At 48.2% G+C, this 27,053-nt stretch overlaps 1 protein-coding gene across 1 annotated transcript; it reads right to left on the bottom strand.

The window, feature by feature from the left end:
• Nucleotides 1-26,701, bottom strand: LOC115325318. Its single transcript, XM_029986030.3, has 5 exons — nucleotides 26,650-26,701; nucleotides 18,058-18,099; nucleotides 14,674-14,831; nucleotides 8,423-8,545; nucleotides 1-117 (listed from the first exon to the last, which is right to left on the bottom strand). The coding sequence occupies exons 1-5, from the start codon at nucleotides 26,699-26,701 to the stop codon at nucleotides 1-3; spliced, it is 492 nt and encodes a 163-aa protein (XP_029841890.3).
• Nucleotides 26,702-27,053: the final 352 nt, after the last annotated feature.

Raw genomic sequence — 27,053 nt, forward strand, 5'->3', positions numbered from 1 at the left:
CTACTCTGAATACCAGGACGTTTCATTCACAAAAACCTGATATCTTCTTTCAGTTTCCCGTTCTATTTCGATGCTTGCGTTGGGCTTTACAATGCAAGCTTGATTTCTGTCACAGATCTGTGAAAAAAAAAGAACAATGTGTAGACGTGTTTTGAAATAATAAATAATTCTAAGCAGTCTAGTTGTTAAACATTCCTAATTATTCCCTCATCAATTCGTCACTTTACATACTAATTGAAAGTAATTCTTGCTGTGTCCAGCTGGCAGTGCCACATCAACCTCAAGAAACAAGCATCAAGCAGTTCTTCCCGTCACGTCAAATATATTCAGGGGCGGATCCAAGCGGTGGGCGACAAAAGCGGCGCCCCCCCCCCCCCCCCCCTCCCTCACGCCTTCTCGGAGCTTTGGATCCGCCCCTGAGAATATTTTGTACACAAAGGTTTCAAGCACGTTTCAGTTTCAGCAGCTGGCTTTAAACGAAAAGCCACATGAATACGCAGTTCCGCGAAACAATATTTCGGGTGACCAGTAGGCGGCTTGTTCTTTTCAATCGACAGTCCATGAAGCTCCGAAGTTAGTAGAGCATTAATGGTTTACTTTCTCAGCTCGACCATGTGCTCGCATGTTTCCTTTTGTTTTGCCTATAATTCGTTCCACGATAAAAAAAAAAAAAGGCACAAAGCTTTTTCTTTGCCGTGATTGGTGGCTTCCTCTTCTCCAGCGTTCGTTCTGCTAAAGCGGAAAGAGTGGAGAGCTTTGCGGGAGAAGCGTGGTTTGCTTTTGATGAAAACTTGGAACGGAGCATATAATTAACAAAACCGGAGCAACCAATTGCCAAAGCGTATGTCAGATAATTTTTGCTTCGAGTACGCTAGTCGGTGACACGCGAAGTAGCGCAGGGTGTGGCGAGTTTTGAGCATCTCATTGTCGCTTTGCAGCCAATGATATTGCAGTATTAGTCGATAAGAACGCCGGAGAACCAATCACGAAGCAAGAAGGGTGAATGAACACAATAGGCCACGCCCTGCCCTTCGTAGGCTGTCAGTGCCTATATAACTGCTTGGAATCAGAGTGGAGAATAAAATACGGGATGATTTAAATCAGAAGTCTCCAAACTCTTTTTGGCGAAGGGGTCAGATTAGCGATGCGTCGCAGCTTTGAGGGCCGAGGAAAAAGGAATAGTAATTCCAAATAAGAAAAGCAACAAAAAACTCAGATATGCACTTAAACACAAAAAATAAACGCAGGAGTAAGTAGTAATCAAAAATAAGTGGATTAATACATATTCTTCAATTTGAAATGTAATCATTTAGCGAATTATGACATTGCACAACAAGTGTGGCCAAGACAACTCGCCTGTCATTAATCAAAGCGCATAGGAGCTTTGTCCAATTTGCGCATGCAAAAGACCATTTAGAATAACAAAGCTGATGCTGACAATATGCAACGGTTGCGACAGAGGACACTAAACAATATGTAAACGAGAACGCAGTGAAATTTTTACATAGTAAAACAGACATGAAGGAATTAGTAATAGTAACGCAGGTGATGGCAATGTTCAATCATTATTATGGCGAGAAGACCAGCGTTGCGACGATGCAGGTTCTCTCCCCAAGCAGCACGGACTTTGGCCAAGCAATGGCCAATGTCTGGCGATGGTCTTTTGGCTAGTGGCCAGAGAGTGGCCATTCATTGGCCAATGCTTGGCCGATGGCTGATGGCCAGTGGCCATTGGCCAATGACCAGTCTCTGGCCACTGTCTGGCCACTTGGCCAAGGACCATCGCCAGCCATTGGCCGATGACTGGCCAACTCTGTGCGGCTTGGGTCATCTCTCTGGTATCTTACTTTTCGCATTTGGAGTGCGTCGCGGCGTTGTTTCGATACTCGCAGCTCTTTTTGCACCGCTAGCTGCGCGTCTGCTCGAAGCGGGCAGTGGGCCGGGCTTAATCGGAAAGACTGCGGCCAGCTGCGGGCCGCTCGGAAGAACTCCGCGGGCCGTGTCTTGCCCGCGGCCCGGGGTTTGTGATTTCAAGGACACAGATTTTACTACGATAATTTAAATCAAATATTTTACGAAAAAAATAGACATGCAAATATACGTCTTATTTAATATTCGTCCATCATTTGACGCTCTCTGTCTACGTGAGTTTCTTTATACTGGGTGTCCCAAGGAGAGGTCAGGCTCTTCAAATCGACCAGAAAATTCGGTTTCTTAACCTGTCGCGCTACGACTTTGTGCAGCGTGGCCCACAGATGGCGCTTTTTTTTTTCTTCGTCTTTAGCAGACGCTCTTTTTGACTCAAAAGCGGCGCGAGCGTTTGTGATATCAGTTGCCGATGCATTATTTTATCATCCTTACTTATAAAACATATTGAGCGGACACATATTCGATTCAAAAAATGGTTTGTCGGGATATTTTGACTGTTTTTTTTCGGGGTACTGATGTCTTCTGCATTGCAGTTCCTTGTTTTTCCTGCGCCTCTTTTTGTTTCTGCGACTGTCGCCGCCTGCAGAACGCGCGCCAGCTTTCAGCCGAAAAGATCGTGTGCTAAAAACGCCGGCTCTCGGCGCCGAATGCTCATTCGTTGGCGGCATTTGGCGTCGCGACCGCTTGTGCCATCTTTTGTCTCCCGTGTGAAACGGCGTCGTATTTTTCCCAGGTCACGTGACCCCCCGAGGTCACGTGACCTCGGGGATGGGGGGGGGGGGGGTCACCTGACCCCACCTCCCAGAGGTCACCGAAGGTACCCAGGTCCTCTCGAAGGAACCCGAGGTCCTCCCGAGGTCCTTGGGGGGAGGGGGAGGGGTGCCCGCGGATACGCTGACGGCGGCGGCGACGGCGACGCCGACGCCGCTCAAGCCGGAAATGGGCGCCCAAGAGCTGCGCTCTAAAAGGTTTACTCCGATTTAACATAACAAATTATTAACAATAAGGTTAAAAGGTCTCGCCACCTGTGCAGGTGGCATCTTCGTGTACACTGACACAAATGAGGCGAGGTCGACAAGTCTACTTATCACACACGTCCTCGTAAACGTTCGGCAGGGGGCTACGGTTGGTGTTGCACACCGATGCGACACGACGGATGAACAAGGATTCGACGAATTTTCTTTGCCCCCACCTTTGTTCTCGGGCCAGCGTCGTCGCATTATCCAGGTCGAAACTGTGTACTGTCGTCCAGCAGTGTTAGACAAGATCCGCCTAGGATCTTGTCTAACACTGCTCCTGTCTAACACTGTCTAGCACACTGTGGCCTTGGCAACGTCCCTTTTGCGTTCTTTCAGTCTCGTAGTCCTCTTTCTGCCCGTTTTGCCAATGTAAGTCGCGTACAATCCCCGCACTGCACTTTGTATAGGAACCCGCTCTGACCGTCCGCAGGGGTACGGTCCTTCGGTTTCGGGAACACATTCGCCAAGGTGTAATGTGGTTTAAAACAGTTTGTACGCCCAGCGGACGCAGAGCTATCCGAACAGCGTCTGAAACGTCCTGGACATAGGGAGTAGATACAAAAGACGTTGCCCGAACACGTGACTCACTGCCCCTTCCCTTCTGCATTCACCTCTGCGTTTCTTTAATAAACGTCCTGGGATAATGGCGTCAATCTAACGCGCCAACCACGTTTTCTACTTCTTCCACGCGTAGCTGCTTGTTAGAATACACTTACTGGTCGACCGCGCCTCATTTCTGTCAGTGTATACTGAACATGTCACCTGCAGAGGTGGCGAAACGTGTGTACCTTTTTGTTATTAATTTGTTATGTTAAGTCGGGATAAACATTTTTTTTTATCATAAATTTATGGTAAATATTTCTTACGCAATTTATCGCTGATCCGCCGGTTTGGTAATTAAATCTGCCTGCTTAAAAATGCGCATCTTGTGATAAAGAGTTTCTCTTTTTGAGCTACATCGATCTAAATAAAAAAAATCTAATTTACATCAACTAAATTTGATTTAGAATAAAATTAATCGAAAATGGGCCTCTGGATGGATGGATGGATGCATACGGCTGAACCCTTTGGATCGGGCGGTAGCTTACGCCACCTAGCCATTTTGTTTTACCATTTAAGCTTAGAATATTTAAATGTGAAATCTATATTCACTCCGCAGTGCAAAGAAAGTGAGGCTATGAAACCCCCTTGCCATCAGTGATTAAGAAAATACCTAGTTTTCTCTCGATTTCTGCCACCATTCACTTAATCTTTGCTTGGTAATCTCTACAGTCTTGAAATCCACTCTCCCTTTGCTGTCTCTAAAACCCAATGACTTTATTAAATCTATGTTGTCTTCGGTAGGCATAGGGTGAAGCCCTTTACAGTAGAGTATCAAGTGCTCAGCCGTCTCGTCCTCCTCTCCACAAGCAGTGCACACTGTATCAATTTCCTGGTACTTCACTCTGTATGTTCTGGTTCGCAGAACACCCGTTCTTGCCTCAAACAGCAATGAGCTTCCCCTAGAATTGTCATAAATGCTTTCTTTGGCAATAACTCTTTTGTTTAATCTATAGCTTTCCAGAGCAGTCTTTGTCTGCATTCCCTCTAGCCACCGATCTCTTTCTGTGGCCTTAACTTTCTTCTTAACTGAGACTTGCTCTTCCGTATCTTCGCTATAGCCCAAAAACCTTCCTCTTAATTTCCTAGTGCGCTGTCTCCACTTTGTGTCTACACTCCTCATGTATAAATAGCTGAAAACCTTTCGTGCCCATTGCTCCCCATCCATTAGCCTCAACCTATCCTCAAATTCTACCTTGCTCACCGCTTCCCTGCTCTCAAATGATGCCCATCCCATGTCTCCTTGTACTCCCTGGTTTGGCGTTTTGCAATGCGCCCCCAAAGCCAGTCTACCTACTCCGCGCTGTTTTATTTCTAGTTTCGCATGCACTTCGGATTTCATGCATAGCACTGCGTTTCCAAAAGTCAAGCCAGGCACCATGACCCCTTTCCAAATCTCTCTCACCACCTCATACCTGTTGTAATTCCAAAGTGCTCTATTTTTCATTACAGCTGCATTTCTGTTGCCCTTACCTATTATATACTTTTCATGGTCTCTGAGATATTCTGCACCATCACATATCCATACTCCTAGATACTTATATTTACTAGCTCTCTCAACTGTAATATTCTGTATCTTCAGCCTCTCAACTTCATCCTCGTTAAAAATCATGACTGCCGATTTTTCGCTACTGAATTCTAAACCTAATTCCTCTCCTTCCCTACCACAGATGCTCATTAATTCCTGCAACTCTGTCCTGTTGTTAGCCATTAGTACAATATCATCCGCATACATCAATCCCGGTAAGGATTGCTGAATTTTTTGGCCTAGCTTACTGTAAGAAAGGTTGAACCCAAGCCCACTCTTCTCTAGTCTATCCTCCAATCCTCTCAGATACAACATAAACAGCAAAGGCGATAACGGGCATCCCTGCCTAAGGCCTCGTCTTATCTCTATTTTCCCTGTCGCCTTTCCTTCCCATGTTATAATCACCTTGTTATCTTTGTAAATGTTCCTTAATAGTGCTGTTAGTCCTTCATCTAGGTTTAAGTTCTCCATTATGTCCCACAGGTTTCTTTGGTTCACATTGTCATAGGCACCCTTGATATCCAGAAATGCCAGCCTCTTCCGAAAATGTCGGGCGCCATCTATCGGCAAGCAGGAGAAACATTTTTGATGGCCTGCCTTGCTTCCGATTCTGCCCGTTCCAAGCTACGTTGGCTGTCTGAACGCGGTCGGTAAATGCGCTCAGCGTTTGTTTTACTCTATCCAACGGGATCGACGAGCAGATTTGTCTTCTATTAATGCGTTAACTACGGATGACTTCGTCCGTTTGTACATTTTTTCCGAATGTTCGGACGACGGCGAAGCCCGTCGTCCGAACGGGACGACGGACTTCGCCGTGGCGCCCGTTGTGACTGACGGCACAGTTGAAGCTCTCTTCGACCTGTGAGAAAGTACAAACGGTTACATTAAACTAGGATTCATGTTATATGCGGTACCGGCAATAAATTCAGATAATATTCGAAACCAAGTTACAGTTAGAAAAATCTTTTTTTTTTAATTGCAAGTTATTTGTATAATTTGCCCGAAATTTGTAAATGACACGATGTATTTTCAAAATTGTAAAGGCTTACTTCGTCCGAAAAACTTGGTGCCTGCACGTACAAATGTAATTTCCAATAATGCTGTACTTTATTGGTGAAATTTCAACGCGTAGCTCCATTCCAAAAAAAAAAAAAAAGAAAAAGGAGACCAACGAACTTGGCCAGGTCAACGGCGGACGCGTTCAGTGCCCGCCGCTGCCCCTGGCGAGTTGGTTGGTCTCACGTTTTTTTACTGTAAGGAAGCAACAGTTCGAAATTTCGCAAGGTCAAATTCACCACTAAAGCGCATGTTTAATAAATATCTAAGATGTATACGTGCAGCCACCGAATTCTGAGCGAGCCTCGTCATAAATGTTACCCCACTTCAGGCTACAGCTGTGTGGGACTAGGTCCTAGAGAAACACGAAATCGGCCACACCTGTACTTTTTTTTTTTTTTTTTTAGTCTCGCGCCTGCAGAGAATGTTGCAAAATTTTTTTTTCACTCGATACATACTTAAGGCCCGTTCACACTCTTGCGACCGAGTACGACTGAGAGAGACGAGATCTCTTACAACTTCTTAAATGTTTCTAGAATGAGGGAACACACTGGGCATTGTGGCGCCATCTATGCGGTGACCCTAGAACTGCATTTCACAAAAGCGAAGGTTTTGCGGGATTTCCGAGGTCAAATGTGCGTAATACCCATAGAAAGGCTCGTTTATAACATTGACAAAAATTTTTCGAGCCAAAAAAGAAAGGATAATGCGCGAGAAATAAAAAAAAAAAAAAATATGCCGGACCTCCGAGTTTACACTGCTTCCCAATAGATGGCGCCAGTGTGTTCTCTGGTTTAAGAAGTTTTAAGGAACCCAGGTTTAAGAGGTCGCAAGCAGTCGCAAGAGTGTGAACGGGCCTTAAGATGTATACGTGCAGCCGCCGAATTCTGAGCGAGCCTCGTCATTAATGTTACCCCCACTTCAGGCTACAGCTGTGTGGGACTAGGTCCTAGAAAAACACGAAATCGGCCACACCTGTATTTTTTTTTTCAGTCTGGCGCCTGCAGAGATTGTTGCAAAAATTTTTTTACTTGATACATACTTAAAGACAACACATGAAGACGATTGTTTCCTCTTATTTAACCACAAGACTAGCAGATGCGGTCGTGGTAGTGAAAGAGCAGCTCCAATTTCACGTTCTGGGTGTGCACGTAGCAACAAACTGTGCAGCATAGCCACTTTACCTCAATGCTTTATAAATATTTGGAAGCTGTGGGCGATTCCAATGTTTACAACAACCAAAAATGCATACCGGCAGTTTGCGTAGCAACGCCGAGACCGTCACATTAATTTATTAGTAAACACAAACGTGCGCCAGTGAAACGCACCATCCCAGAAACGCCAACTCCGGGACGTTCGCTCTGCGCGGCACATAAGCGACACGACAGCATACCTAACCAATCTGCTGACTTGTATTTACACCCCCCCAAAAAGATAAAGGAACAAAAACTTGAGCCTTCTTTGAAGTGGCAACTGCAAACGCGGGAGTGCTTTGGAGGCTGCATAATGCATTTACACACCGTGAGCATTGTGTTGCTGGATCGCCCGAATCAAGAGCTGCCGCTTCGTCGGGTGCAGGTTAGTAGAAGGAAACCCAAAGAAGCTTAAACCGCGACAACGTTTAGTGTCGTTGCTGCAGCCAACAACGAAACAGCGTTGGGGCATGTCGGAGAACTTGGAAACGCGCGACCACCGCTGCCTCCAGCAGTCCCGAGCCGGACGCACTACGCCACCAAAAATGGCGGACTCCTGTCTGCTACTGCTGCGCATGCGCCGTGGAAACCCCGGAAAAGGCCCATTGCCTGGAACACGCCGCTGACTAGTGCGTTTATTGCGTCCAGAAATATGGTCCCCCCGATTTCCGCCTGATGACGTCAAAGAAGTGTCACGCTGTTGCCTGCCGCGATCCTGGCGGTGTCACAGTAGCGGTGATGGGTGTGGCAGAAGCCTGCTCTGCTGCAGGTCGCTCTGAAACTTGGCAGTCAACGAAAGTTTGGGTAACCAGGAGTTGGGACGCTACCATTACTGTGACACTCGAATTTCGCTCGAGATATTCGCCTGAACTTCTACGCCCAACCACCAGGAGCCGACAGCATGACACTCCGCCTTCTGTGACGTCATTTGTCGCCACTTCCGGACCGGTTCCGATGTATGGGCGGGATAGGACGCTGAACACACCAGACGGAGACTCGTTCCGGGCACCGTAATAAAGCTCCGTATCATATTGAAACTTTCAGTCGTCTCGTTGTCGTCTTGCTCGTCATTTTACTGAATTCAGATTATAGCGCACCTTGTTCGGGCCACATGGAAATCCATACGGGGCATGCTGGTCTGAGAGGAGATGTCTCGCGTATCTTCCTAAAGTCAAGGTTACCCGGCAACACACCCTGCAGCACCTGTTTTCCTTCAGAGCCTGAAATTTTTGGATGAAGAAGTGTATTTCAGTGATTAACCTCAAACACACACACACAAACAAACACACAACACACACACGCACACACACCAAGAAACAAGACAGTGAATATAAAAATACGTGTCATAACAAGTATGAACTAAAGGCACTGATAGGTGAAAAGAAAAGCAAGCCGTAGAGACTCTGTGGCATCTTATTAGCGCTTCATGGCCATTGAGATTGCAGCGTTAGCCAACAAAAACACCGGAGGACCAATCCCGAGGCAAGAAGGATTAACGGAGCATGCCGCACCAGTTTTTTAAAGCTCTCGTAAACGTATTTCGAGTGATCGAAGAAAATGAAGCTTTTCGAGGGGGGCAGCTTTTTTTGTAGGCTCATTTCTTCGGACCAGTGCAAAGCTCAAGCTCGTCTGCTTCTTTTGCAGGGGTTGTGTTGACTTCAGAACGCCGAGCTCTGATTGGCTCTTATTGATGGATAGTGGGTAGACTTCAAGATGGCTTGCTTTGAGGTCTTTCCACTATTCTTCAGTCAGAGCCAATCTGGCCTCGGCATTCTGACGTCACCACAACCCCTGCAAATGAAACAGACAAACTTCCGCTCTGCATATTTTGAAATTATGAGCAGTTTACACATTCCTAGCTCCAGGCATCCACAAGAAGGCTATCTCCGCCTCTCAGGGGAGTGGTTTGCCGCTCAATGTTACCCCTTCGCTACCGGAATCAACCTGGCAATGTCAACCGAAAGCACAACGGCAAGTCAAAAAACGGCCACCTACCAGTACAGCATGACTTTCTCAATATGCGCTGAAATTGGAGGCGAGAACTACAATGCTAACCGGGCTGAGGACCTCAGCGCTGATACGGAACTTCTAGACCCCAACAAAAGTGACTGGCTTGACTCATTTGCATCCAAGAAGCGCAAGAAACCAGGCTCCACCTCGAGCGGCAGCACTTCGACAATGGTCAAGCCCCCATGTGATCGCAGAGGGTATGACTGTTATCTTCATGCCAACTGACAACTAGCGTAATAACAAATTAAGCAGGCTTAAGATGTCAGTCGATTTAGAGCAGAAATGCCCGGAGTGCATCTACGAGATCAGGACAAATAGCGGACAACCTCATCGTGGTCGATACGCGTAATGACCAAGCAACGCGATCGCTACTCTCCTGCACTGAGATCTGCGGCCTCAAAGTCAGAGCGGACGAGACCGTTCCTCGCCACTTCGCAATCGGAGTGATCCAAGACGTCGACGAAGAGCTACCGGTTGACGACATCGAACTGAATTGTAGATCGCCGGACGGTGGAATCGCTAGTGCACCGACTTGGCCAGACCACTGTACTGAAACTGTCACTCTGCACATCAACACTGCCAAGTTATGTGAAACTCGGCCACCTGCGTCATCCGGTTTTCGAGTATAAGGAACGCTCAATCCAGTGCTTGGGGTATGGACATCGTGAATCAACCTGCAAGGGCCCCTGCATCTGCAACCGCTGCGGAGACACCCACGAAGGCGACATGTGTTCTGCACAAAAGAAGTGCTTCAAATATGGAGGGGCTCTTGTGGCCACATCTCCATCCTGCTGAGGAGTGGAAGAAGAAAACCATTCTGATGTTAGCCTGAGACTGAGGCAGGAAAAGAGGAAGTTTCAAAGTAGAAGAAAAAGGAACAGTCGAGGATACGTCTCTAACACAGCTAAAGACAAGTTTATTCGGTCACCCTCTTATATACACTCCAGAATCTTCACCTAGATTCTGGAGTGTATATAAGAGGGTGACCGAATAAACTTGTCTTTAGCTGTGTTAGAGACGTATCCTCGACTGTTCCTTTTTCTTCTACTTTGAAACTTCCTCTTTTCCTGCCTCAGTCTCAGGCTAACATCAGAATGGTTAATTTCCACCAGCTCGCCTGCGCACTCACTACAATATCATGGAAGAAGAAGGATGCCAGGAATTACGCTCGAACACATGAACTTGACTACCACGTTGAAAAGACCGCCATACCTCAGCATAAGCGGGTTAGGCAAGAGACAGGAAGTATCCAGCCGTCCCAGACACCGCGACCGATAAAAATAAACCGCTCGGAGAATGATCTGCCAAAGCCAGTTATTCCTCAGCGATTTAAAGTCAAGAAAAATCTACCAAGATGACATCTCAGTTGTAGGAGCGGAAACCCTACAATGAGGAGCTCCAAATAAAACGTGCCAAAACGGTCTACAACAGGCACAAGCTCTTCCCAGCGACAAGCCTGTTCTGACTCTCTTTCTGATCATGCGATAACAATAACCGAGGGTTGGAAACAATTAGTGCAGTCAGCTATGCGTGCGACCCGCACCCTCCTGTGTTTCATTCTAAGACATAAAGGGCACAAACCACCATTACTTTCCTTCCCATGATACTCTTATTCATGGGATCGTATTAAAAATGTTGAACGACAATATGCAAAGCTCTCCAGCAGCCATCCCTTACAACGGCGTCACCTCCGCTCTTTGCCTCAGTATGCGCACTATGGGTGACTGGCCGCTGGTCCCCCAGCAGCCAGTCACTCACAGCTTGTCCCACGGACAAACGATGATCGGGCCAGCACCCTCCGCATCCTCTCCCCTCGCTTACATCCTCTTTCCTCTCATCACCACACCATCAGCTGTTCTGCTCTCCAGGGGAACGGTAACGGTTTGACAACGCGATTCTCAGAACTGCGAAATCACCTCCGACATAATGCCCATGACTCAGTGGCCCTCCAAGAACCTAGGATGCCAGTTGGAAGCATACTGATCTCGCGTAACGTAGTGAACTACAGCAGGTCCCCTCGGCCAAGCGTGAAACCACAGGCCAGGGGCGGATCCACAACTTCGTGTTTTTTTTTTTTTTGGAGGGGGGGGGGGCGGAAAGTTTGTAAGGGTACTACTATTCTCTCATTCTTTCGTGCGCACCGGAGGGTGCACCCATGTAAAAATTCCCCTCCGAAAAGGGGGAGGGGGGAGGTCGACTTTGTTTGGGGGGGGGGGGGGGGGGAGGCGGCGGCCGCCCCTGTCGCCTCCCCCCCCCTCCTTCCCCCTTTGATTCCGCCCCTGCCGCGGGCCGCCCTCCTAGTACACAGTCAAATTTCACAAATTGAGATGGTTTCGAGTGATCACTTTAAACAGGCCGTGCAGTTCGCGGCAGTGACTGCCGAGCTGGAAGAACGGTATCTCACGATCGTCTAGGCCAGGGGTGGCCAAGCTGCGGCTCTTCGCGTGCTAAAGTGCGGCTCGCGGCTCTCCCCCCCCCCCCCCCCCCCCCCCCCCGCCCTGCTCCCTCGCCTCCCTCCCGATCACACGAGCACTTCCCCAAAAGGAGAAATCAAGCGCATTTTAAATCGAAAGACAGGTTGCGGTTATGTAGCCTTGTGCTACAGCTAGCTTACGTACAGTTAGTCTGTTTTTGACTCATATAGATTGAAAGTCGTTCGAGTTTTGCTTTATTGCTCTGAACAACCCCCCCTCCCGGGCGGCTGCTGCAAGTTTTATGGTCTTGTTTGCGGCTCTTTGGCAGAGTCAGCTTGGCCACCCCTCTTCTGGGCATACGCGGCCCTTTGTGCTCCCTGGGATACTCATGTACTTGGAGGCCCGCGTGTACGAGCGAAAGGAGAACTGATAGTAGCAGGAGACTTCTATGCGCACTCACAGTCCTGGGGTATTAGAGTAAAGACGCAGGCGAGCTAATGACGAATCAGCTCGCCTGATTCGTTCTTGTACTTTACTTGTACTATGAGTCCTGGGGGACCGAAGTGATACCCTGAGAGGGCGCCAACTGCAGTCAACGCTGGACAGGCTCGACCTAAGGAACATCACCGGTGGGAGCCCGACGTTTGTACGCCCCGGAGTCACTGGAGTGTAATCGACCTAACCTTTACGGGTTGGGCGCGACGGCTCAGCGCGACTCCTCCGACGGAAAGCTGGGGGAGCTATCATCCCCCGATAGTCATAGGAAAGCCACCTAAAGCCCCCTTGAAAACATGCCAGGTGGTCGACTGGCACATCTACAGGACCGCGCACGGTGAGGCGCTCAATGCGGGGCAGCAGTTCACTTCAAAAACACCCTCTCGCGCCCTCCGCGCGGCCACCCGAGAGGTCCGAGTTCCAAGAACACGGCCCACTCCAGACCTCGAACGAATAAAACTACGGGCAAGAAGTAGACGATCCCAGCGACGGTCATGGAATGCTGGGAGTCAGGTGGACGTCTAGGCTTACCGGCGACTGAATGCCAAATTCAGGAGACATGTACAAAAATTAGGAGACGCTTAAGCTTCGCATTAGAGAGTGGAACGCGATAGCGTTATCGCGCCCCCTTCGCAAAGACTTCTTTCTCATTTAACCTGCGCTCGTTGCCAAGCCATGCAAGCGTGTGTGCGTGGTCTAGTATGTAGCGCCACGTATTACGCGACGTCGCATGACGTCGCGTAAGTGCTTTTCAAGAAAGTTCAGTTGTAAGTTTTTGCTTGGTCCTGTCTCATCTTCCTCGTTTTTTAGGCGATTCACAAGTTAAACATGTACCAACTGGCCCGCCTATCCATTTTACTGTCGCATGACGTCGCTGTTTTCATTAAAACTTTCCAGCCAAAATTTGCAGAAACATTTTTCCGATAAATTTGGCGAAAACGTTTTCTTCAAATTTAGCGGGTCGATAGGGTCATGACGTCACAGCCACGTGTGACGTCACACGTGTCTGCGCGTTTTGCATTATGGGATTTTTCGGTCCTACCGACGGTGACGCCAACACCAGATTTCTTGCAGCACGAGCTCCTAAAAGCCATCGCGTTAATAACTGGCACACCGACAGTGGCGCCTCAAGGGCGCTACCTTGGACGAACCAAACGGAGGAAGCGGGACCTGGAGGATGGCGCAAACACTGGCAAGTCGCCCCATTCTCCGGAGTCCAGTTCTTGGAATGGCCGTGACGATGAGCCTTCAGCCGACACATATGGTAGAGCTGTTCGCAGAGGGCTTCACGAAGGTTCCCCCCTTGCGAACCGCGGGCCCATCGCCCGAAGGGTAAAGCGAGTTTCGTCGCCCCAAGGCACCCCCCAGGCAGCATACGGATACAGACTTTACACTACACGAACTGTAGCGCGCCCTCAACGCTCTGCCCGACACCGCGCGGCGCCAGGCTCGGATGGTGTTACCAACCAGGTGCTAAGAAACATAGACGAGTCTGCTCACTCAGCAATGCTGGCTTTCATCAATGAGGTATGTAAAACAGCCCAACTGCCAGACGCCTGAAGGGAGGCAACTCTGGTGTTACTTCTAAAGCCCGGTAAGTACTAGGACCAGCTAAGCTCATACAGGACAATTTTCCTGACATCATGCTTCGGCAAGGAAATGGAGCCGATGGTGCCGCGTCGCATGATCTACCATCTTGAAATCGTCAGGGCTCTCCCAGGCTGCTTTTCGGGTTTCCGGCACCAGCGTGTCACGGAAAACGCAATCGGGGGCCTCACCACCACGTTGGAGCTGGCTAAGGCGCAAGGCTGTTCTGCGATGGCCATCTTTCTGAACAACAGCAATGCTTTCGACGCCCTTCCACATAGGGTTATCACCTCAGCCCTACGTCGGTGCGTGGTGGGCGGGCGGCCTTTGGCCCACATATGCGAGTTTCTCAGCGAACGCACCATGTGTGTAAAAGCTGGCGGCCTAGTCAGTTGCGTGGCCTAGTCAGTAACGTATAACCTAGACAGTAGCGTGTCTCGCACGCAACCGAAGCGTCGTTTGTTCGAATCCCGGCTAAATTATTCCAATATTTCTTTAAGGCAAACAAATAATTTTATAAGAGAAATTATTTGTGACATGCGGGGACCTTTAACTCTCATGACAGCTAATGTTTTTAACCACTTTCATTCCAAGCGTGACGTCACGTTTCACGTGAGCGTTGTGTGTTGTTTAAAATTCACGCGCGAGATCATGTGACTGCTACGTCATGACCCTATCGGCCAATCCTCTATTTTCGCAGCATACCACCGACAAGGACTTTTCTGCGGCACGAGCTCCTGAACGCTATCGCGTCAAAAAGCAACAACAACGACAGAAACCACAACAACAACAACAACAACAACAACAACAACAACAACAACAACAACAACAACAGGACTTACCGTTCCGGTCACACGGGTTTGAAGGTTGATATGATAAAAGTAACAGTAATCGTACAAATGCCACTCAGCGGAAGTGTTGACGGCATGAATGCTTGCATAGTAAGTTTCATTCGGGATGATGGTACATGCATTATATACTCTGTGCTTTGCGCTTGTACCTGCAATGGAATACGCTTTTATTACAATATAAAGGAGTGGGCCACATTACCAACAAAAAGAAATAAGAGACCCGCAATAAGATGAAATAAAAACCAGCTGGACGAGAGTTTAATTTAAAGCTCCTTGGAGGCTTGCATGCGCCCTAACATTTTTGTCCACTTTGATTTCTTTTTTATATATAACACTTCTGGGGTCTCGTTGGTTGCCATCTGGTCGACAACCGAGCGCCGGCGCTTGGGGACTTGCTATCGGTCGCTTCCGTAGCGTACACGGCGCGTTTGGTGCCCGAGTGCCTCCCTCGGGATCCATCTGGAGGACCTTTGCGACGGTGGCAGTGGACATCTGCGGACTCCCCTCCCGGAGAGCGTCGGTACCTGAGGGCCTGCCCGTGCAGTAGTAGAACCGGATGGCGATCTCCAGCGGCAGGCCGCTTATGTTGAGAAAAGAGCCTTAAGGGGATGCTGAACCGAAATCTGGATTCCCCAAAACACGCGGCAAAAGCGTGCAACGGGGATGCTACAAAAACCAGAACATCACTCATACAGCGATATCTCGAACGGATGACCGTATTATTAAAAAAAAAGAGGCGCATTTGGCAGGAATGTTGACGTCATGTTTCTCCGAGAAGGAGAGGAAATGGCCTCGCGTCTTCTCCGCCTCGCGGCCTTGAGGGAGCGAAGCGAAGAGAGGAGGAAACTAGGTATCTTGACGGTCACGCGCCTCGTCGGCCTGGTTCAATCTGGACTTCTTTTTCCACAAATACAGCCGTCGATTTGAGATACCGCCTTACTAGTAGTGTAGTAGCGATTGCAGCGTCCCGCCTGCACCTCCAGCATTCTTTTTCTTTTTTTAAATCCAAATTTCGGTTCACCACCCCTTTAAGCCGGTCCCGTGCGCGGCGTCAGAGGGGTCAACGGGGAAGGAACTGGGAGAACTGGAGACGAAAATTGGAGAAGACTCTTGCGCGGGAAACGGGCCAAGACGGGCGTTCGTGTGTCGTTAAACTAATAAAACATTTGATCATCAGCAGATTACATGCCTCCGTCGATGATAGAGGACTCTTACCCCACACTATGATCGGTTTCAGAACTCAATTGTCTACCCAGGATGTGATGTTGCTCCTCAAAACATGAGATCATTAACGGTTACAAGAGCTCGTCCCTTACACAAGGGCAATACTCGAACTGGACTTGACAAAAGCCTTCTACAACATCAGTCACGAGGCCGTCTTAGATAACTTACAGAAATTGGAGGTAGGTCGTAGAACGTACGACTGAGTGAAGAACTTCCTTTCTGTCAGAACAGCTCAGATAATAGTCGGTGGGGCCGACCGGGGGATCTGGAGTTGGGAGGCAGAAAAACGCCGCAAAGCTCCGCCCTTTCACCTTCCCTCTCAACGTCGCCATGGTCGGGCTTTCCGAAGCACTAGATCGCATAGAAGGCCTGGACTACAGTCTTTACGCTGATGACATCACTCTCTGGGTCACCGGAGGAAGTGACAATCTCATTCAAAACACCATTCAGACAGCGATCGGTGCGGTCGAGAATTACGTAATGCCGAGGGGACTTACGTGCTCGCCACAAAAGTCGGAGCTACTGCTCTATCAGCCCACGTGGAGAGAGCGGCATCACGCAGTCGAAGACCCGAAAATTGATATCTTCGTGAACGGAAATCTCATGCTGGTCGTGGAGAGTATCAGGATCTTCGGCTTGAGAATCCAGGCCAATAGACATAACCTCAAAACTGTTCGCGCCTTAGAGAAGAGCGTCCATCAGACGGCCAGACTAATTACCAGGATAGCCAATAAGCACCGAATGAATGAGGCGAATCTGGTCAGACTGGTACGAGGGTTCGTACTGAGTCGCAGTGTACGTGACACCCTTTCTGCGTTGAGGGCGGACGAGAAGATCAAAATCAATAACATGATTAAAAAGGCGTTCAAGCAGGCTTTCGGAATACCAGTCTCATCCCCCAACGAACGTTTCGAGGCGTTGGGAATCCCCAACACCCCAGACGAACTGATAGAAGCACAGAGGGGGGCTCAGCTAGAAAGGCTCACCGAGAGTTCGACTGGCCGTCTCATTCTAAGATCGCTAGGCATCAATTACGAAGCCCGATTTGGCGTTAAGTGCGAAATTCCTCGCGACGTCCGGGATTGCATTCACGTCCCTCCCCTAACCCGGCATACGCATCCGGTCCACAACGTGTAGAGAAGGCGAGAAAGAGCGAATGCCTTGCACAGGAGATTAGGAAACTTATAGGACGTCGTCTACGCAGACGCGGCGGAGTAAGCAGTTAGAGAGGCCATTACCATGGTTGCTGTTGACTATAAAGGCAAGCTCGTAACCGGCGGAACGATACTCGCGTCGTTGCAGGAGGCGGCAGAGGAGGCGGCCATTGCCATGGCGATGGTCTCTTCGCAGGCGAAACTAATAGTTAGCGAATCACAATCGGCAATCAGGAATTTCGCGAAGTGACGGGTATCGTTGAAGCACTGCGCATCTTGGCCAATCTCAAGGATCGGAGAAAGGTTCAAATTGTGTTGGCCCCTGCACACTCTTGTATTCCAAGGAACGAGAGGGCTCACGACGCGGCTCAAAGGTTGGCTAACCGAGCCGGCGGAACATCCGGGTGCTGCTACTCGCGCGTTGGGACGGGGAGGGATCGCATGGTCTCGTATAAGGACATACTAAGTCACTACAGATCGGAATGGGCCAAGTATCTCCCGCTCACAAGACCTTGAGCAAGTGGTAGTCGGTAGCCGGGCACCTCCTGCAAACAAGGACGTTCACCAATCCGGTCGTGTAAAGTCACTGGTACCCAGGGCTTTATACGGGCCAGTGTAGGTTATGTGCGGACAGCTAAGATTTGCGCCATATCATTTGGGCATGTTCCATGGGAAAGAGGAGTCCCTTAGACGATGTTTTGGTAATCACGACCGAGGAGCAGTGGGAGACCGCTCTGCTCAGCTACGACCCAAACGTCCAGATCCGAGTTGTCGGATCTACACGGGGTCCCCACACCCCGCCTGAGGGGGGTGTGGAGACCCCGTCCCCATCCTCGAAAACCATTCTGGGCAACGTAAAGTAGTTCTCCCCCCCCCCCCCCCCTCCTTTTTTTTTAAAGTCCCTAGAGATTATTTTTGTGACATTGTTTTACGAGGTTATAGCCCTCTAACAAACACTACGAAGCACCATTACTGAGACGGAGACTTTAAAACTTACCCGGGTCTGTATTGTTTGAATTGACTGCAAGCAAACTCGAAGCTGGAATTAAAGCAGAATATTAAGTTTAATAAATATCACAGCGGTAAGAAGGAGAAACCTATAGTGACGCTGACGAAATTATAACCGAAAAAAACTATGTATGCAATTCAAGATTTCGCATGCTGTCCAGACCACCACAACCATTTATTCGAACAAAGTAAGCGAACTGTATGTCTCAGGAGCGGACAACTCGGGAAAGCGTAAATAAATAAGTCGGTACGGCACAAAAAAAAAAGAACAGATTTCAAGAATTATATAGCTAAATTTTGTAATATGGTTGTATCTCTTGATTATTAAAAAAAAAAAAAAAAATGTCAGATTTATTTTGTCATTAAATACCTGGTCATTGAGTTCAATTTATGATCCCAAAAGGAGCCATTTTCAAAAGTTATTATAAATCCACTAGCATTTAACAAACAAAAACATAAAAACTTAGATTTAAAAAACTGTGCACTGGATAGCTACTTCCCACGACCGCAATGCGCCTCCACCTACACCCATTGGAAATTAGGGCTTTAATTTTAAAGAAAAAGAAGTGAAAATATAGCAGGAAGTTTTCCCGTTACATACTTCGATTTCCTCAGCGATGATATTCTTAACTGACGAATAGCAAGATGAATTAATTACTATCAGGAGGCTATCATAAACTTGCCGACACACCTTGTGCTGTCGTAGTAAGGGAACCGGTTTCCAAATTGAGTTGCCTGATAATTCAGATCGATTTTCAGCACAATTCAGAAGTAAACAGCCACGTAGCAACCCTTGAAATATATAATTTGCCGTGAACATTATCTAAAGGAACCAATGCACACCCTCAGGTCCCGTTATAAACAGGCTACATAGTCCGGAGTGCAGACCTCTTAAAAGCCACACTCAAGCTGTAGTCAAAGCTCGAGCGGGGAGCCTCTTTGCTGTTAATGTACGTTTTAGATCCTAGTGAGTTTTAGGATTGCGTATGCGTGCAAACACAAGCACTGGGCGTTTGCGTTAGCGTTGCGTGTTCCACACTGAGCGTGCGCGGAGCTTCAAACTGCGTCTTGGATTGGCGAATGGCGACGACGCGCATGCGCAGGCTAGAGCACGCAACAGTGACGCAAACCCACAGCACTTGCGTTTGCTTCTATACGCAATACTAAAACTCTGGATTGTCCCGAATGACGTGACGAACAAAAAAGAACTGAGGAAACTTAAACGTTTAATGGGGCGAAATTGTGGCCAAAACAAAAAGGAAGCGGAAGAAAAAAGAGCGTCGCAGGCGTCGAGGTCGGGGTAACAGCAGGATCGAACGCTGGGGTGAGACTGACTTTGGCTCACCACGCGAAGCGCCTTATGTACACGCGTGGGCTTTTGGAATAATTGGCCGACAAAGTTCGACGCGTAGAACATTCGGACCTAGAATAAACAACAAGGTTCTTGAATTCACCAGAACGGGACATTTACAGAAAAAACAAAAATACGTGTCCGCTCCCAGGAATCGAAGCTCGAGCCCTTTGCGTAGGAGCCAAGGAAGATATCAATTCGGCAACGGGAGCGCTTGCTTGCAGACGCGAGCCACCCGGGAATCCGCGCTTCACAGAAACGTATAACTGCTCGCTTCTTCTGGTCGAATATGGACGCGGAAGTACGTCGTCGGGCACGAACGTGCGTTAAATGCCCCAACGCGTCAAACTCACACACACACAATCACCCCCTCACCCTTTCTCCCACCGGACTCCAGGTTTGCCCACATCCACAACGACTTAGTGGGACCATTTCCATCATCACAGAGAGCCCGCTATTTGCTGACGTGCTTGGACAGATTCACGAGATGGCCCGAGGCATTCCCTGTCCCCGACATTACAGCAAAAGCAGTCGCTACAGCCTTCGTCGACGGCTGGGTGTCCCGTTTCGGCTGCCCTGCTGTGGTCACTACTGACAGGGGACGGCAATTTCAGTCCGCTCTGTTTGCCGCCTTCACCTACGTCCTGGGCATCAGACGCATCCACACCACCTCTTATCATCTGTCGGCTAACGGCAAGGTGGAACGGCTGGACCGCCAGCTGAAGGCAGCTCTTGCCACATACGAGCCGCAAGAACGTTGGGCCGACCACCTTCCTCTCGTTCTGCTGGGCTTTCGCTCGGCGCTCAAGGCAGATCTTGGATGTTCTGCAGCCGAGTTAGTCTACGCCACGCCACCGCGCACACATGGCGTGTTCTTCTCTCCACCTTCATCTGAGTCAAGAGAAGACCCCAGTGGCTACGTCGACGACCCTCGACAAACCTTTCGTCTTCTCCGTCCCGTTTTATCAGCTCAACGTCTTCGTTGGCCAAGACCTCGAGACGTGCTCGCACGTTTTTTTGCGAAGCGACCAGGTCCTTCGACCTCTGGTACCGGCCTACGACGTACCGTTCCGGTTGCGTGATCAAAAAGCAGACATTCACACTCGACATCAACGGCCGTCGTGACGTGATCACAGCCGACCGCGTCAAGCCGGCAGATCTAGCCAGCATCTCTACCTCAGCAGCTGCTGCAACCCCTGTCGCCCAGTCTCCACCTTCGCTGCGCACAACCAGCCCAAAGCACATCACCTGGGCCCTCCCGGGGCCTCCGGCTCTACAAGGGGGAGCCTTGTAGCGACACTCACTGCCTGCTCATATCGCACAGACGATGACGCAGAGGCGAAGATGCCTCTGCAGTGCGCTAGATTAAAATATCAGTTGGAATCCAAACGCTGTCCGAGCTGGTTCCTTTCGTCTCCAGCTCCAACAGCATGTTCGCTTACCAGTACCGAGGTGAACCTGGTGGACGTCGAAAGTCACCTACCTGCCAACAATGTGGATGTCCATAGAACCAGCGGCACAACAGGAGGCATAATTCGAGGGTCTGTTGTATTCTACTATAAACTTCGTCAACCCTATAGCCATAAATGCGTTTATAAGCCGTGGAATTATACGTCGGCTGACGTCGCAGTTAACGCACTTTCTTTTAAAGGTTATCGAGTTTGTACCAGGTCGTATATTGTTCACGTTCAGTCCGATTTATTAACTTGGAAGGTCAAGCTGCTATGTTATTTAGTGGAAATAATAGCGGCAAAGAGACTACGAAGTCTGTTCGCCTTTAACGACGTTGCCGCAAAAAAACAACAACAACAAACAAACGCGTTTTTGATAGAGTCTGGTTTTGAAGCCCGAAACTTTCTCTTAGTCTGTTATTGATTCGAACATGCGGTACCTCTTTCTGCGCAAATGGAATTGCACTAGCTTATCAGAAACATGATTTGAACTGCGTTTGAACATGCCAGTGTCGAATAAGGACGACTGTGTAAGTCTATTCTCATTTCACTGTGCTTGGTGACTAGTCCATGAGACTCCTATAGTACCAAGGCTGCTTTTTTGTTTGTTAATTTCCGTTAACAACGTGAGGAAAAAACAAAAGTGACGGAAATTTCTTAATCTACACATAATTTAATTAATTACCCACACAATTACTGCACATATTAAGGCAGTTATGACTTGGAACAAGCATTTGAATGATTTTCCCAAAGAGGGTTACCTGTCGGGGTTTCAGTCCTTCCGTCATTCGTCAGCAAGACTGTCACTCGCCACAGGAGGAAACCGAATGAAACTTCGTGAAAGACGGACGTATGCCATTGATGATGGATGGGGGTTAGGGAAGGTCTGTGGTAACTGGCGGCCTTGCTAAATTCGTGACAAAATGACAAAAAACCCAAGTAGCAACCATTTTTTGGAGAACGCATCCAAAAGCATGCGCCACGCAAGCCCGGAAGAGGGGGGGGGGGAGGGAGCGAGCCCCCCCCCCCCCCCCCCCTTTTATTTAAATTTTTCTTTCAGAAAATTTTTTTTTGTTGGGTAAGGTTCTTTTCTTTTTTTCTTGATTTTTATAAACACGTCGGTTCGAGATATTTACGTGGACACAATGGCCCAAAGTTTTCATTCCATAGCCTTCAGATTTGACACAGTTTTAGTTTTCACGTACTAATCGAAGCTGGGAGGCCTGTGCAAGTCGGTATACAGAGATGGGCTCCCACCCCCCCGCTGCACCAAGAAACATGCTAACAGGCTCAACACGTGCAAAACTGAGCAGATCTTTCCATGCCCATGTCCTGCGGCGCTGAATACATCGGCCAAATGGGCATCGGCCAAATGGGTCAAAGAACAAGAGGACGCCGCACCCCACAGTGGGCACCCGATAGACACGCAAAGACGGGAATGTCGCGGCTGCGCTCCTGATTTTGCCGCCACGGCGACGCTGATAATTCTTCATGACCGCGCCTGGAGGACGATTATAGAAGCCTTTCTTATGGTGAAGAGCCCGCAAATTATAGACTCGTCGTCTCTTTTGTTCAGAAAGACCTCAAGGCACCGGTAACGCCCTTTTATCCCTAAATCCCGCCCCCCCGCCCTTTTTTATTCCAAGGCTTGAAAGTCGTGGCACAAGCAAATTGACCCCCCTTCGCCCCCCCCCCCCCCCCCCCCCCCCCTCCGCTTCCTTCCCGAAAAGAAAAAGTTCTGGGTATACGGGCCTGGCGCCACGTCATAAGTCTTTGCCGTTATTATACGGAGAAGTAGCGAGGGTATAAATCACAATTTTATGTATATATAACTTTTTTATGACTCTTCCTGTTTTTTACGCAGCTTATTGGAAGGATTCAGGGCTGAGAATGCCTGGCGGGAACATTCTTGGATATATGTTACTCAAAAGCTCGTGCCAAGTTATGATAATGCGTAGAGCAAATCGTCTGCTTCTTGCGTAGGAGTTGCGATGACGTCAGAAAGACGCCGAGCTCTGATTGGCTAAGGGGTAGATCTCAATTCTAGATGCCTTGAGGTCTACCCACTATCCCTTAATCAGAAACAATTACAGCTTGGCGTTCTTACGTCACCACAACCCCTGCAAGAGGAGCAGACGAACTGGGCGCGCCGCATTGTCTATGTATGATTATGAGTAGTGATTATGGTGTAGAATTAGTCAAAAAGTACTATCTACATCTAGTGTACATTAAAATATTATTCTTCAATATTCTTTTTTTTTTATTCAGTTCATGGAAGCTTAAAATAATATATTAGGCGTCCTATCTGCGGGTGTTCGTTGCTTAGATGTGGAGTTCGGCCTAGGCTCCTGCGCCGGACACTGTCCACTTGTATCGATAAAACACCACCGATTGCAGCTCTTAGTGCTGAATATATATTCAAACGACGAACGCCGCCATCAGTGCCTGCTCTTGATTTAGAGAAATTGCCTCGTGATTCGCTCTCAGGCGATCTTTCCGGCTATTGGTGAAATCTCATAGGCTGCGGGGAGACAATATACTCAGGACGCGCACCGTATGCACCGAGAAAGAGAGAGAGAGGAGGAGACAAGAGCGCGTGGGGATGTCAGAACGCCGAGCTCTGATTGGAATGATTAGTGGGTAGACCTAAAGCTGCCTTTGTCTCCATTGCACTTGTCGAAAGCGTTAGACGTTTGTATTTTGCTTTCGAATGCGTTCGGCGAGTGCAGTGGAGACAAAGTCAGCTATAGCTTTAAGTGTACCCACTAATCATCCCATTTCAACCAGGGGTCGTCGTTCAGACGTTCTCGCATGCTCCAGTGTCCTTCTCTCTCTCAGTTTCTGGACGGATACGTAGAGTGCGACACCTAAAGGGGGCGCGTCGGTAGGCCTTGGCAGCTACAAAGACAGCGTCTGCGTTTACGTCTGCCCACTCAGAATTTGACTCCCAGCGTCTTGACCTCGTCGGCGTCTTCCAGAGGGCTCGTTTCTCGATGTCGATCCGGAGTGAAGGTTTGGTACCTTGACCTTTATTTGAAAACGTATTCATGGGTCCCCCTCTGAATTTTTTTTTTTGCTGGGGCCTTTTTTTTCCTTTCCTGCTCATACGGCATTTTGTCATGAGCATTTTGTCATGGGACGTTGCTTCAGTAGCGTAGTGGATCCAAGGGTGGGGTGCTGCGGCCCGTAAAAATAGGCACAACCCTAAACGCGTTAGAGATAAGATCTACAAAACCAAGGGAAAAAGAAACAAGCGACGTTTCGGACGCACGCCCCTCGTGAGACTATACGAAAACGAAGGGATCCCCAAGGAAAAGTGAAGGGTGTTGCAACGTGACGCTACAAAATAAAAAAAAAACGAAAAAAAAAAAAAAAAAAAAAAAACGAAAAGGGCACAGCAGCTAACGAGTCATCCCCCATCTTCGTTCCTTCGATCCTTTCTCCGTTCGTAACATTGTATACTCCTTTCACGACCTTCGTCTCCCCATCTGATCGTCGCTTGCTGGTGTGCCCTTTTCTTTTTCTTCATATTTTGGCGTCATGTTTCGACAGCTCTCGCGCTCTTCTTCTTGGCTTCCCTTAGTTTTACCAGTCTGACGAAGGGCGTCCGCCCGATGTTTCCTTTACTCTTCTTTTTGCACGCCTTGTGTCCCATGCTTTAAGTTTTGAGCCCATTTTTACGTGCCGGTAGCGCTTCATCCTTGAACTAAAATCCCCAACTTCGCACCGTAGAAAAAAAAATAAAAAAACAAAAACGAAGCTGTTTGATTCAGCTTTAATGATGATATCTACATTAGTTTTTGCTGCTTTTTCTACCAGATGGCTCTTTTCTCGGTGGCGCGGATCGAGTAGACGTACTGGGCTTTAAATGGTGACGGCTGTTTTCGCCGGCGTGTTCTTAATTTTTATGTCTGGTGTAAAAGGGTTAGCTCCTACTGTGGCCTTGAACATCTTGTAGAGACCGTTTTCGTGTGACGGTTGCAACGATGAAATACGACCTAGTTGGGTCTGCCGCCAAAACCTAAAGTAAATACTTTAAGCGTGACTACAATAAAGAAGGTGTAGCCAAGAAAAACGTATAACTATTGGCACAAACCCCTTGAATTCTAGCGCCATTTAATAGGCAAATAAAGTGGTTTGCTATTTTGCTCCAACTCAGCTACGCCAGCCTTCATCATGGCGGCCGCCACAAAAAAAAAGGTCTATAAAGCTTTGCTCAGGTAAGCTGACATTGATTGGAAACCAAGGTGGGCTGCTACACAAAATGTCTGCACGAAACGCTTCAGTTAGTAGTCGCACCGAGATGCCTCCGTGTTGTGGCACGTTTCCAACAGTGACTGAGAAAACAACAACACATAGTTGTAATGCATAGCTCCATCTAGCGATCAAAATGAGAAAGTTCGCTCGCGTGCCTCATGCATCGCACCAAGCTAGAACATCTACGAACTTGGAATACGCGATTAAAACCGATTTTGTACGGAGCTTCCGTTTCACTGTTTTTTTTTTTTGGAGCACAGCATGCTGACAGAAATGTTACGACCACCTCCTCTACTAAATTATGTGGAAATTCATACAATTTCAGTGTTGCTCTTTTACCCATGCATTAAAGCAGAAAAGCCAGTGCGGCCGAGTAGGCAGCTAATTTTTCTTCGTTGCTTTTAACATCAGTGTATAGGCTACCCTGTTTACATAAAAAATGCAAAACAAGAAAGAAAAAAAAAAAAGAAAAACACGAAGACTTTTAAGGGTCTAAAAGTACTCTTATGCCACGTTGAAAAGTGTTTTCGAAACAACCTTAGTCATTAAAAGACTGAAGTCAGTGTTCCACACCATTAGCGACCTCCGCCTTCAGTTCTTTTTATTTTTTATACGTCTTGATTGTGTGAAATTTCTCGTGCCCATTAACAAAACGCTGCTTTACAGCAACAGCTGTTACTGGTAACCTAGCCGGGGAATGGCGTTGCCGTCCCTCGCGAAAACTCCCGATATCTCGAGCGTGCCGGCGGGGACAGAGCAAGCACCGAGATACAACAGGAGCCTGCTGGAAACCTCGCGCCTGAAGAAGACGCCTTTTCGTTCCTGCTTTGGCACTGGCTCTAGCCGACACCCCGTTGTGCCGGCGTATGCGCACGACCATACGAGCAGACGAAGTTGCACGCCGTAAAGCTGTAGATCTCGGAAAGTTCTATGGCGGCTCCGAAGAACGAAACTTTCAGTTACGGCGGGCTGAGGAGCCTTGCCGTGGACGGAGCACACATCAGGCACAAAAGGGCAATCAAGAGTGGAAGCAAAAATGGCGTGAAAGGCCTCAGAACTGTAATCCGGAGGACGAGCGAAAACCGCCACGACGGCAGAATGATAGCGAATTCTGCCAGCGTGAAGCTGCTATCGCTGTGGCCCACGTTAAGCGATGTCGTAAATGCGCTCGGATATACAATGCAATCCACGTATAACGATTCAACATATAACAATGTACCGCTTATAACGATCAGTTTCTAGAGCATCTAGACTAGAAACTACCAGTTTCTAGTCCAGATAAAACGAGAATCAGGTATAACGATTGAATATCCGGGCTTTACGTGGCGGAGAACGTAGATTGAGTTCTGTCGGTACCATTTAGACGAGGAGGTCACTGCATTGAACTTTATAAAGTTATAAACAATCGAATCGACAATAACTTTGACATTTCTAAGTCAAAACGATAGGTTGCCTAATGCGCATTTGCAAGTTGCAGTAAGCGTTACTGAGGTGGGCAAGGTAAATGGTACAATCAACTTACCTGCCAAAATTATGGATGTCCACAAAACCAGCGGCAAAACGGGAGGCGCCATAGTAGAGAGTGATGCAGTCTATAAATGCGGTGAATTGCTTAGAAACGATGAAGTTTGAAGCAGTGAAATTATACATCCGCCGACGCCGAAGTGGATGCTCTCAATTTTAGATAGTTTTAGTTGATCCCACGGCATGACTTGTTTACGTTCTCTCGGAGACAATAGCCTAAAAGGTCAAGCTAGCATTTTCACAGTGGCATTTATATAGGCAAGGAAACCACATCCTCCGAACAAATATTGGTTCAAACATGAAGGCATTGTTTACCCCCCCTCATAGAGTTAACAGAAGTTTAAAGCTTTATTCCAACATCTGTTGCAAATGTTGCTACGTACCATGCCTCGCTGAGCCTAT

Source organism: Ixodes scapularis, unplaced genomic scaffold (assembly GCF_016920785.2).
Source record: "Ixodes scapularis isolate PalLabHiFi unplaced genomic scaffold, ASM1692078v2 PGA_scaffold4__175_contigs__length_147842914, whole genome shotgun sequence".
In the NCBI taxonomy this organism is placed as follows: domain Eukaryota; kingdom Metazoa; phylum Arthropoda; class Arachnida; order Ixodida; family Ixodidae; genus Ixodes; species Ixodes scapularis.